Here is a 13,715-nt window from a genome sequence, read left to right as displayed (position 1 = left end):
CCCCTGAAGCCAAAAGCCCTTTTCAATGCGTTGAAAAGTGGGGTAATGTGAAATAAAATCATTCTGGACAAATGTAGGGAGCAGAGTTGTCAGCAACCAGTCAGGAGGAAAGGCAAGATCTAGTTTGTCAGGCATATATTGCAGTGTGTAGCTAACAGTGACAGCAGATACATAAATTGCTCTGGCTTTCTCAGGAGATATTGACCCAGAATCCACTTGGAGAGAAGAGTAACCATTCCCTTTACTGATGCAAAATCAGCCCAGATTGAAATAGCAGTGACCGCCATAATAGAAAAAAAACAATGCCTGTTCTTCACAGAATCACAGAATGGTTGGGGTTGGAAGGGACCTCTGGAGATCATCTAGTCCAACCCCCTGCCAGAGCAGGGTCACCTAGAGCAGGTTGCACAGGAACGCATCCAGGAGGGTTTTGAACGTCTCCAGAGTTGGAGACTCCACCACCTCTCTGGGCAGCCTGTTCCAGTGCTCTGCCACCCTCAAAGTAAAGAAGTTCCTCCATGTGTTTAGGTGGAACTTCCTATGCTCAAGTTTGTGCCCATTACCTCTTGTCCATTACCTCTTGTTCTTACCATGACTTTTGTTGCGCAGAAGTTGATTCATTGGAGCGCACTCATTTAGGAGTGATAAATATGAGGAACACTTGGTTTTGCCAGTTCCTGCCTCCTGGCTGAGTGAAATGAACTATCCAAGGACTCTTATTCCCTGAGTGCTAGTCAGGGAAACCTAAAGGCTATTTAATGACATGCAGAAACCGAAGGGAGAATCAGTAGCAGTGAAGCGTCTAGGTAACTCTGTTAAAAGTTAAGATGAAAAGCTTCGATGAAAGTGACCTTCACGCTTGATGTTCCCTCTTTGCTTTTCTCCACACTTGAAGCTCTAATAATGACTTTTTTCCCCCACTTTGTCACTATATCACTTATTTAACAAAACATTTCCATAGCTAGGCAGGAATTTAGATCCAGGGTAGTAGTATCTACAAATGTTGGCTGGATGCAAAATACAAAGGCTGGTACAAAGGGTCAGATCTTCTGTTTGTAGTGGACTGAACAAAAACTTGACATAGGTTGCTAAATATAGGTTTTTAATATTTTATTTCAAACTTGATTATAACTTTAAGAAAGGATAAAATGATCATCAAATGTTTCTTTGAGTAGGCTATGCTGTCCCCTTTGAGCAGTGGAGAAATTTGCTGGAGAGCACAAGGAAAGCGTGTTGGGAATGGAAAGACTATGTACAACCAGTGGCTGTAAACCCAGGGGCAGCAGACTGCAAATGCTGGCGTGCTGTAGGAGGATGACGTGTGTAGTCGTGTCTGGATCAGATGAGAGGACAGGGAAAGAAGGAGGTATGGCATCTGAGCAGAAAGCCAAGGAGAGAAGAAACATCCAACGCTCAGAAATAAGGAGAGCAGAAAGTGCCAGTAGGCAGCCTGGAAGAGAAGAGGAAGAAAGGAGCCTTTTGGGAAGGAGTTATCTCAGTTTTTTTAAATTTTGATTTAAAATTGTAATAGGCTTTTGTAAGTGTTACTGAAACTCAAATTAATGGCCACATTTGAGACACCAGTGCCTGCTTGATTGCCTGAAGTGGGGATAGTTTAGGTAAAAACAATATATTTTGCTTTTAACGTAATTAAAAGTTTATTTTGATTGAAATGGAACTTTTCTTGGGGTGATAATGACATAAATCATGTCTGGTGTTCCTTTAGTTTACAGTGAGCAAAAGAGTAAGAAGTTTATTTTCCTGCATCAAAACAATTATTTTAGCTCATTTTTCATTCTGAACTTTTCATTGCAATAGAAAAAAAGAAACCAGTTTTACCAAAAATGATGCTTGCAGTTTTTAAAGCCCTTAAGTGTTCCTGGAGACATAGGACTCAAAATGCGTTCCAGAGTAGTTTCCTCCTAATATGCGTGGAAAAATCTCTCCCTGATGGCAGCTGCAAGTGCATACAGATGAAGGCATATAACTAGTTGGTCACACGCTTTTTCATTGCCTTGTTGAAGCGGGTCTTAGTCTGGCTGACCTTCTTGGTCCACCCTTCGCAGGCAACCAAGCTGTCCTGTCCCCGTGGCAGGTCTGGTGTCAGAGTGCTGTAGCCTCATAGGTCTGGGTTTGCGATGAACGATGCTGTCGGGCTCCTCTCAATACCATGGGGTGCTGTGAAATGCTTATGGTCCAGCCTGAGAGGAGCCGTTCCTCCTCCAGCTATCCTCAGACTGGAAGAAACTGTTTTGATCAGCAAATAAGCTTGCATAAAGTTCAGGTGGAAGGGGAAAAGGCGGTATTAATTTTTGTAGAGTTTGGATTGGGGGAAAAGTGGCATTATTCTATCACAAATTAACTGTAGGTACCAAACCCTCACGTAATCTATTAAATATCTCAGGATATTTTCGTCTTTGTGACTTCATTCCCGCTGACAATTTGTTCAGGGCATGTGTTAACTTAAAAATAATATATAAACAAGGTGCGAACAGTTCAGTTAAGTGATAGCCTGAGGTTAAAAACACAGTGATCAAATTCAGTGTCTGAAGTTGGCAGGGAGTTTGTCTTACCGCCTTGGGAAGACTTTAAATTAAACTTGTTTTGAAATGTAGGTGTTAAGTGTGTGAAAGAAACGCACTTGCACATCTAAATGAAGCAGGTTTTCTGAAGTTGAAGAGAGCTGGTTGAGCTTTTGGACTGCCTTTAGGAGAAAGAGGGGCCGTGCTCCCACCAAGTAACCGATCTGCTGAGGTTGTGTTTTGTAGCATCTGTGAGGAGAAAATCTTTAGGTAAAATCAGAGCTATGCTCCCTGTCTGGAGACCATCGGCCTTGGCCGCTGTCACCAGCAGCGGGCAGGGCTGTGCTGTCAACTGCTCAAGCTAACAGAGCCAGCGACTTCATGTTCACTTTTGTTGAGCTTCTGAGACCTTATTAACTTAAAGGGATTTTTTGGAGATACTGAATTTATGCACTGTACTTATGTTCAGCTTTTTGTTCTCCCTGGTGTTGCCTTCAAGTAAACGCAGGGGGAGTAGCCTCAAAAGGAGCAAAAATCCCTTCCCGTTTCAAAGTAAATGGGCAGAGGATTAAGCTCCTTCCCCCAGTAATGACATCCTCTGATTGCCATGGCTTTTGAGGCTGATTGTATATTTTCCTGTGTGTTATGGATTATGTATGTGCCCGTGAATTAAAAGTTAGCTTGGCTGTGAAAATCTAATAAGTTTTTTCTCTACGATTATTTAAATTTTGGTTGTTTACTTCATACGATGACGATGGACACGTATCATCCCTGCCAACTGCATGAGAGAGGGGAAATTGTCCTGCAGTTTTTCTGTATCATGCTCTTCTCAAGCCGTAGGCCGTTGATGACTGTCTGGGATGCTTTGGAAAAGGAAAGCCCTCCCAAGGTCACAGTATCGAGGATTAAAATGAATGTGGGATAAGAGGGGACAGTGGACTGGACGCGAAGTTCCTTATGCTGGTTGCAGTAGAGTCTAACCCAATTTACATGTGGACCAAACAACACCTTTCTGTCATCCCTGGTCAGCAAAAAAAGCACAGTTGCAGTTGGATTGTCACTATCCAACCACCATCTTCCAAGACGATCTATGTTGACACATGGTTTCTAGTCTCAGGGTTTAAATTTGGGAGGCAGTAGCTGCATCTTTAGGTCTGTGTTTGTGCAGTAATACACATGGTATATTTGAAGCCCAGCCTATGAGCAGGGCTCCAAAGCACTCACGGTCTATAAACGGTACAGTCGCCATTTTGCATACATCACTAAGTCTTTCCTTCCTTTTGACAGATTGAAGACATCATTACAAGAATGCAGGATGACAAAACAGGTGGAGTTCCCATCCGCACTGTCAAGAGCTTTCTGTCCAAAATCCCCAGCGTCGTCACCGGTAAGGATCCCACTTGGCAGGGAGGAGAACGTGAGCTGGTACTTGCTGGCTCTAAGGAAACACACTGCTAAAGCCACAAAAAAGAAGGAACGTAGGAAAAAAAAATGCCCCCCTCTGCTTATTTTTTCTGCATGTTGTTGTTAGGGAGTGAAGTATTGAACCAAGATTTCTTAATTCTTTTTAAGTAATTTCTTAATTCTTTTTAAGTAAGGAAGAGTTTATATTTCTTTGAGGTGAGTTATTAAAAAATGTTATATAGCTTTTGTGGCTATCACAGTGTCACCAGTCAGAGTCATTCCCTATGATGGAGGTAGGACAATCTTAGGGAAGAACTCAGGAAAGGAAGTTGAAACTGTTTTCTCTCTCGTACCCAGATACTCTTATTAGACTTTGATCTTAAGTAGAGGAATGTGAAATACCTTTTATGCATGTGTGCTGCTTTATTCAAGCTATGTGTACAAAAGTGTGGATGGTACAGAAGCTGTGAGTCCAAGTACAAAACTGTTCCTACATGTTTTTCAAGACAAAATATCTGCCGGTGCAACAAAGAACTTTGCCATTGGTAGATGATGAGTTTATTGAGGGTAATGTAAATTGCTTGGAGGATTTGTACTTGGGCTTCTGTTACCTGTTTTTGATAATTTGATAGTAGTATTCACTACAGTGGCACAGAGCTATTGTTTTCCCTCTCTCCACCAGTAGACTGTTATCCAGTATGACATATCGAACTACTCCTGTGACTTACAATATGATTTTGTGTATCTCTGTAAAGTAAATATGATTTTTTCTGTCCTGCAAAGTCTCTTTCCAAATCAGACCAGATACGCACATGGATGAGTCTGTTTAGGGAAGTTTCCCTTCCTATTCTGAAAAGTGAAGAGCTTCGTTCTCTGTGGCTGCAACTTCACTGCAGCAAAATTCAGATGATCACTAAAAATGTGGAAGTTGTGTTGCACATAGACAGCACACCAATAACTGAGAGAAGACTGGCAGTTCAAAGCGGCCCCTCTTGGGGTCTTTATACTGATGTAAAATAATGGGGAAATATCTCTTGTCAACAGGGATGCTGGCAATACAGCTGGTGTCAAGCCATTGCAAAGGGGGTTCCCTGCAGCGGAGCATATCTGAGCTGAAGCACTTCAAAAATATCTTTACTTTGAAAATGGTTGGATTTAGTAGAGTTTGAGGTTGTGTTGATTGATTCAGGGGTGTGATTTGATATCCTTGTAACAGAAGAAATGTCCAACTTAAACTCCAGCAATGGAATACAGATCTACAGGGTTCTTGGGGATAGGCAGGGAATGTGGAAATTGGAATTAAGTTTTTACTTAAATGAGGCTCAGTCCAGTTAATCCTTTTTTTATTGAGCAACAAGCTCTTCTGTCTGAAATTGATTCCAGGGTGGTGAGTCAGTGTAACTGACAGTTGCAGGATTAGGGTTTTACAGTGGAAAAGAAACATGAATCTAGAATGAGATGTGAAAATTGCATTACTAAATTGCAGGTTATGGCTGGATCAGGCATGAGCTAACTGTTCTTCACGGTTCCTGGGGAAAATAACTATTTATCTGATTTGAAAACTCATTCCATAAGCTCAAGTCTGCAATACACAGACTGGATGTCTTAAGATTGACTCTGCTAAAATGGGTTTATGATATTCCTGTTAATATCCATAGCATTGATTAAGCAATTGATCTGGTCATCAACCCACCACCCATTACTCAAAAGAAGGAAACAGGAGACCTCACAGCAGCTTTAAACTGTTTATACTTATCTTTAGGTACCACCCCAGTTGACAGCCCATTGGCACAATAGAAAGTGCCCCCTTGCACTCTGCTGTTCTGGAAGAGCAGCTGCAATTACGTCACCTTGAAATGGCTGTTTTCTCACAGCACAGGGAATAGTGAAAAGATGAAGATAAAATAAGAAGAAAACATCCCTCCAAAGCTCACAGAAAATTCTCAGATTTGGAGGGGAACAAGCTCACTACCATTCCCTTCAGGTGAAGGGATCTGAAGGCGGTTCCCTTGTGAGGCACCAGACAGTGCATGAAACCTCTGAGTTTGAAAAGTCTGGGGAAAATAATGGCTCAGCTCAGAGCCCAAAATCTTCTCCACTTCTCATTTCTCCTTTCAGATGCATAGACCTGCCTAGTTGTAGACCAAAACAAACAAAAAAAAATTATATATGATTTCAGTACTTGTGATAGATGGGTAAAGAGCTGGAGCACCTCTGTTTGAATGGAAGCTGAAGTCACTGGGTGTGTTCAGTCTGGAGAAGGGAAGGCTGAAGGGAATGAGAGGCTGTAGAGAAAACAGGGTCAGACCCTTTCTCAAAAGCACATGGTGGAAGCACAAAAGACAATGTACACAAGTTGCAGGAGAAGAAGTCCCAGCTAGATTTAAGATGAAAGTTGTTTATGGTCAGAGCAGCTGAGCATGGGCCCGGTGGCCTGGAGAGCTGTGGAACCAGCATTTTGGAGCTGTTCAGCTGGAGCTGAGCAGTCTAACCTAACTCTGCTTTTGGCCTTGCTTTGGACGGAGGTTGGAGTAGACGAGACCTCCAGAGAATCCTTCCAACCTGAATTATTCTTATGATCATCCGATATTCAATTTTAGCACTTGTATAATTCCACTCAATGTCATGAACACAAGAGAAGAGCTTGTATTTTCAAAAACTTTGGACCCCCTCTTGGGAAGAGCTTAATTTCTAGACTCTGGCATTCTCACACACTTTTTATTTCTACCTGAAAAATGGAATAGCGACACTGAGACGTGATTTACTTGGCAGGCTCCCAGTGACTGTGATTAACAGGGGTTTATTTTTGCTTGACACTTCTATTGTAATTGCTTCTCACAGGAGAAATGTAAAATCTTAAAGAAAAAGAAACATTACAGTGGCATCTTGGTGCTCTAAACAGGCAGCTCTGTTCATAGTACAGCAAAGGGGGTGTTTGATTTAAAGTTTGAGTACCAGGGAAAGAACCGCTCATCTCTGTTTTGCTTTCATCTGTCCTGATGCCTAAGTTGTGAATGAGGCATTGTGTAACACGGGGAGAACGAGCCTCGGGGAGTTATCATTAATGGTCCCCTCTTGAAAACATGAATCTGGGAAAAGGATGAAAAAACCTTTTTTTAAATGTATGATGAGTCCGTATGGGAATGCTGTGCCAAAGGCATGATTTAATCTGCATTAGAAGTAGATTTGTGTATCCTCCTCCCCAGCTTTTGGCTCAAAGTAGGTCAGTCAAAGGAGGACACGTCACACCATTATCTTCTTGGTTAAGTCTTCACATTTATGGGCAAGCCGTAGAGAATGAAAGTAAGACGAAACCAGTCTGTGTGGCATCTGTGTGCACGTATCTGACTGTCCAACGGCAAGTTTAGAATGTGGAATGAAAAACTGACTGAGGGCAGGTATTGAGTAGTGCATGCCCGGACTGGGTCCTCAGCCAATGCACATGGTGGCAGCTGCTGCCAATGGAGTTGCACATTTCTCTTTTAGTGAGAAAACAATTTCTTCAGTAATGATTTTGTTTCTGTAAATGAATTGGCAATTCTCTATTTTCCCAGTCATCAGACTGCAGTAAGAACATTTCATTATACTAACCAGCAGCAAAACTGGCTTTCTGATCTTCTTTTTGCTTTCCGTACAATTGTATCTTAAAACTAACCTCCTGTTTGGTAGGAGGATCAAATGCGTATCCTTTCTTCTCCCACTGATTTAGACTTGGCCCTATACAATATTATCAAAAGAAGCCAGAAAAGTCAGAAAGAAGTCAGTGCTGCGACAGCTGAGCTTTCCAGTGCAAAAAGCCTCCTTCATGCTCCTCAATCTGCCCCCCACCCCCAACTTCATTCCAGATTTCTCCTGGTCCAGTGTAGTGTGTGATCCTGTGTACCAGCATCTTTGCTACTGCAACCCAAGGGAGATGTGCAGTCTACAAGCCTTGCACCATTCTGCCCTCCTCCCAAGAGGTTTTGATACAGCTTCTTGGCAGGGGGGCTGGACTAGATGATCATCTGAAGGTCCCTTCCAAACACTACCATTCTGTGATTCTTTCTGACCCGTAACGCACTGACTTCAAGCAGGCGCCTGTCCCCGCAGCTTCATTTTGAGTGATACCTCCTCCTTCCAGCAGCCGTCCCCTAGCTGGCATCTCGCTCACACATGCTGCTGCTGACCCTTACCCCAATGCTCGCCTGTCTTCTTGCTCTGCCCCCAAAGCTGCCTTTGTGGCTGTGAATGGGTTGCTGGGTGATGTCCTGGCCGTACCGGCTTGGGTTAAGTGCTGCCATGCAAGCTTTGTGCACACAGCCCTGCCAGTGCGTTTCACTCCTGACCTGCCATGTCTGTCTTAAGTCCCAGATGTCTCTGAGCAGAAAGTGCCAGTATTACTGAAATGTGCCAGATGGCCTGTCGTTACTCGAGACTCATGATCTAAACCAAGTTTAAATTGCCATGTGTCTTTGTCTGAAGAAGCCAGCATGTGTCTCGAAGAAGCCAGCATGTGTCTTGGCAAATGCCTTCAGAGTTGTCCCGGAACACATCAGAATGTCACTCACTCAAAAAAAATGAATTTGGCTGGAGTATGGAAATCCCATAGTGCTGGGAAAGAAATAATTTATTATTGATAGTGTTCCCTGATGGCTTAGTTCAGGACAGCCAAACTCTGCTGGACAACTTTGTACACCCATTGCAAAATAAGCTCCCACAGTGTCAGCCTGAGGGTGTTCATAGAGTCATAGGATGGTTAAGAGTTGGAAGGGACCTTAAAGATCATCTAGTTCCAACCCCCCTGCCCTGGGCAGGGACGCTTTCCATTAGACCAGATTATTCAAAGTCCCATGCAACCTGGCCTTGAACACTTCCAGGGATGGGGCATCTACAACTTCTCTGGGCAACCTGTGCTAGTGCCTCACCACCCTCACAGTAAAGAATTTCATCCTAATATCTAACCTAAATCTCCCCTCTTTCAGTTTAAAACCATTACCCTCCATCCTGTCACTACAGTGCACAATCAAGAGTCCCTCCCCATCTTTCCTGTAGGCCCTATTTAAGTACTGAAGGTTGCTATAAGGTCTCCCCGGAGCCTTTTCTTCTCTAGGCTGAACAACCTGGACATTCATTGCCTTTTCCCTTCAGAGAAGCTCAAATGCATCTCTCATCCAGATGTGGTAGCCAGAGGTGCAAGGGAGGACAGCAGTTTCCTCATCTCCAGGGTTTGAAAGGTCCTCGCTCTGAGGAACTGTACAAAGAAAGAGGTTGGTGGTGCGGGGAGCAGGACTAGGACTGGCGGTGCTGACAAGAGCCAGCACCCATCACCTGGCAGGGCCTGGAGAGCTGGCTCCAAGGCTGAGCACTTTGCCACAGCATTCGCTTTCTTAATGCTTTTGTTCAGGGGAAGAACTTGCCTCAGTGCCTTACAGAAACTGTTTTCGCTGTGACCAAATAACTCCATAACTTGGCTGCACAAGGATTTGGCTTCCCCTGGGCTGCCTGTCCAGCTGCTTGCATCATCTGACCATAGGATTTTAATAGGAGAACTGAGCCTAATACAGATTTCCCTGAATGTTTGGGTGGTTTCATTATAGATCTAAACCAGCCATCCCTGTGTCTGGGGTGACACCGGTCTTTGAACCTGAACAGCCAAAACATTTGTCAAAATGAGTGTCCGGGTCTGAACTTCCAGCCCAGGCCAATCTCTTTTTTTCTTTTTCTTTTTTTCTTTTATTTTATTTTGCCTTTCCTTTGCAGTTTTGGTTTGAGAAACAGGAGACTTGACATGCAGTATTGACTCTGTTTCAGGCAAAGTTAGTAGATGTATGTAGTCCCAAATCTAAACAAAATGCAGTCTTTTGATTAAACATGAGTGAGCCCATTTAGTTAAAACAAGCAAAACAAGAAAAAAACCTTTGCCAAACTTAGGTCAATATCCAAAATAATTTTGAGTGTTTACTGGTTTATAAATGACACAAAGAATGTGCTCTTGAGTTAAAATTTACGTATATTTGTATACACAGATATAGTACTGTATCATTTCTGGTGGTTTTCCACATTTATGTACAGCAGATGCTACACAATAAATTCAACAGTGTTGTGCAATTGTGTGTAGGAAACGGGCTTGCAAACGCTGGTCGAGCATACAAACCCACTTATTTCTCATCAGAAATCAATTGCTCTGAGCAAGTTGCATTTAAACTAATTCAAGTCAAGACTGGGCTGCTTCATCACAACTTACATTTTCTTTTATGCATCTCTTCTCCAAATTGCACCCAATGGAAATGTAATCCACCCTTCCCTCAATAAGAAGGCTGTTATTCCTTTTAATCTAGTATTTCAAAGCTGCTGTGAATCACATCGCATTAGACATGTCAACTATTACACAAGTAGTGCATGCCTTGCAATTTTTCTTTCCTATAGCTTTCTCTTAAACTCTCTATTCCCATGCCAGGAGACAAATTAACCCAGTTAAGGAGCCAAAGAGTTATACTGTCTTCATCCACAGCTCCCTCCTCCCTCCCTTTTCTCTTTAAGAGCATCCAGCTTCCTGCCTTTCAAAGGGTGAGAGGGATTGGGGGAGGGGACGTGGGAGGTGGGAGGTGTCCCTGCCCATGGCAGCGGGGTTGGAACTAGACGATCTTTAAGGTCCCTTCCAACCCGAACCATTCTATGATTCTGTGAAAGTCAAAAATCAGCTCTCTGAAGTGTAGCGATTCTTGCCTGTTGTTACGGTGCTAAAGGATTTGATTTTCAGAGGACAAGGGGGATAGCAGATTAATTGAATAAGATACGGTTGTCAAAGAAATAAGAGAAAGCAACTAGAATTAGTATTTTAAGCAGTGAATATTTGATATATCTCTCTGTGCATATGCACGTGTACACTCATATACACATAAAGAGCGTGCAATTTTTCTTAAAAGTAAGCCCCAGAGAGGTTAGTGTTTGCATGCTAGAAATAAACAAGGACAGGCTTCTGCATTTGTAGGTGCTGTGCAGCTTGAGGACTGCTGGTGTTTGTGCATCGCTGCCCTCTGCTGCGACTGAGCTCTAGTTCAGTTCATGAAGCTCACCTTCATCGCAAGCCACGCTGTGTTGGTGTTGTGCTCTCCCAGCTCAGGTGGAGCTTGTGTGGTTCTTTTTGTGTGCAGCTCATGCCACGTAGTGGTCCTCCCTAGCTGTGTGGCATGATCCCAGCCCAAACTGACTCCACAGGTAGTCTGAGTTTTCAGAGGAAGGATGGTTTTCATAGCTGGCCGTTGATGCCACTTCTATGTGTCTCGTTCATAGTTCTCCGTTCCCTTTGGGACTGCTCATCTCCACACTAGCCAGCGTGATCATACATCACATGAAGCTTACGCATCCCTTGACAATGTGTGCACACATTACAGGATAAATCCTAAATGATTAGATGAAATTAAGCATCACTTTTGAAATTGCCAAGATTGGACATCTTACGTAACCACGCACTTTCATATGACAGCACTCGAAAGCAGACACACCTGAGGTGGAAAACACTGTACAAAATGCACATCACAGCAGTGGGTGTGTAAAAGCTTGGCTTAGGCTACTGCAGACGCTTATGAAACACATCCTAAGACTTTCGTATTCAGTCGGTAAAATAGCCTCTCAAATGCTATCTAAAAGCCCTGAATATTATGAGGAATTTAATTCCCTTATATTAGAATTGTGAAGGTCCTTCCTGGTCCTACTTGTCGTTGCTGGATTTGAACCTCTGTATCCATCAAGTGAAGCTATGATAAATCAGAAGCTTAAGCAATCGTGCTACATGGATTTTCTTGTGGGCAATAAAAATACAATGAAAAATCACAAAAATCGCCAAATGGCCTAGCTTTATCTTTCTGCAGTGACTTGTCTGCTCTTCCTAGTCACCAGAGATGTTGTCAAAAGGGAAAATAAAACCAAGATGACCTTCCAGCCACCTGGGCAGAAGTTAGAACAACACGAAACTATAATTTATCTTACTGAAGAATATGAGCATAAAAATTACTGGGCTGGAACGCATCAAATGGAAGCTATGAGCTTGGAACAAAGCAAGTCTATTAAAAATGGTTTGATTTTTAATATTATTTTTTCCTCCAAGAATTGCTTTTAGGCCTTTTCAGTCTTCCAGTAGAGACTACAAGCTGGAATGGAGACAGATTTGATGATAAATTACCTGCTGAACTCCAGTGTTTAGATGAATTGGTAATTCAGCCACAATAACAAAAAATGTGACATATTAAGAGCATTCTTGTTGCTGACTGCAGTTTTATTCTGAAACACAGCATTTAGCTGATGGAATATTGTGGCTAATGAATAAAGCATTAAAAAGAAAAGTCAACAATATTTCAATGCCTGTAGAAATTCATAGGAATGAACGATTAATGCTTTTCTGCATTCATCTTGCTATCTTCAAAAGCGCAGCGTTATTACAAAAGTTTGTTTCCAGATCTGAATGACACAGCAAAAGAGCAGAGATTAATTATAAGTACTGCGTGGCTTTGATTTTTTTTGGATGCGAGTGTTGAGCAGACTGCACTCAAGCTGCAATACTTCACCTCTCCTGTCTTCACTTCACGGCAACCTGGGGGTTGCGTGGTGAAGGCTCTACCAACACAGTTTTGTTTTTTCACACCTCTTGCTTTGTTTCTGCCCTGCCTCCAACACTCCTGCGGGCTGCTAAGCATCAAATACACAGCAGAGCAGCTTTGCTCCCGCTGCGCCTGGGAAGCCACGTACCCACCGAGGCGTAAGTGAAGATCTCACCCTTAGACAAACCATTTTTACCTTGAGGTACTGCAGAAGTGATGGTATGTAAGTGCCCAATGGTAATCAATAGCCAAGTGAAGGAGCAAATCTTTGAGTGTGGTTTGGCAACTGTTACTTTGAAGCTGTTGCTTTAATTCAATGCTATTCCAGCCATTAGAGAAATAAACCTCTCTCACTATTTGGTGAATACATCTGCCTCATTATTCCATGCATATATTCCGTTCATTCTTATCTATCATTCTTTGGCTTTTTTAGTCGAAGTGATTTTCAGGGCATTATTTATTGAGCAGATTCTTACTTGCATTTTAATTAAAGGGCTTATATTGCAAAACACAGCAGTTTGTTCTGGAGTTTAAATTTCCTGACTTTAATCAATGTGGTGTTCTAATGAAATGCAGAAGTTAACTTTAGTAACTGTAAATCCAGTTTCATGAATTATTTTCTATTCTTTTACACATGCATTAGGTGAGTGATTCTTCTATGTATGATATATCTCAGTTACAATATTTAAGTTACCATTAATGTACCTTTTGGGGTGGGGTGGAAAGGAAGGGTTGGGTTTGGATTGTTACTTTAAATAGTGCAAAGAATTACATAGTGCACCAGCTTATTTTTACCAGCCATAAATAGCGCACCAGTCAGAAATCACTGTCGCTAAAAGCTGCACTGGAGACAGTTAAAGTACGTCTCCAGAAGATGCTGTAGCTGAAGGGGGTTGGCCTAGTGCTAGAGTGGACAAACCATATTACCTGGTTTGTGTGGATTCCCTGAACAGTTGATGAATACTTGTTTTATTCTGCCTGTTCCACTAGAAATACTCAGCTCTTTGGTCTGTTGTGTATTTGCAACACAGCACCTGAGACTGCCATAGATTTGGCTTTAGAATCTTCCATCAGAGGTGGCAAACAGAAAAATAAAAAAGCTTTCAGGCTTTTCACACATATCCATCATTATAAATAATATACATTTAAATGTTTTCTTTAACTTTTTTTTTTTTCTATGTGGATAAATCTCTCAAAATTGCATGCTGGTTTC

The 13,715-nt window shown here is 42.3% G+C and overlaps 1 protein-coding gene across 12 annotated transcripts in view; it reads left to right on the top strand.

Annotated features, from left to right (window-relative positions):
- Positions 1-13,715, top strand: part of RGS6 (regulator of G protein signaling 6) — a 293,044-nt gene that overhangs the window by 173,359 nt on the left and 105,970 nt on the right. For all 12 annotated transcript variants that reach the window (XM_074584769.1, XM_074584764.1, XM_074584760.1 and 9 more), the window contains one exon: positions 3,810-3,909. In XM_074584769.1, coding sequence (XP_074440870.1) covers positions 3,810-3,909 — 100 coding nt within the window. The remainder of the gene's footprint in view (positions 1-3,809; positions 3,910-13,715) is intronic.

Source organism: Larus michahellis, chromosome 4, assembly GCF_964199755.1.
Source record: "Larus michahellis chromosome 4, bLarMic1.1, whole genome shotgun sequence".
Classification (NCBI taxonomy): domain Eukaryota; kingdom Metazoa; phylum Chordata; class Aves; order Charadriiformes; family Laridae; genus Larus; species Larus michahellis.
This window is presented reverse-complemented; position numbering and strand designations above follow the sequence as displayed.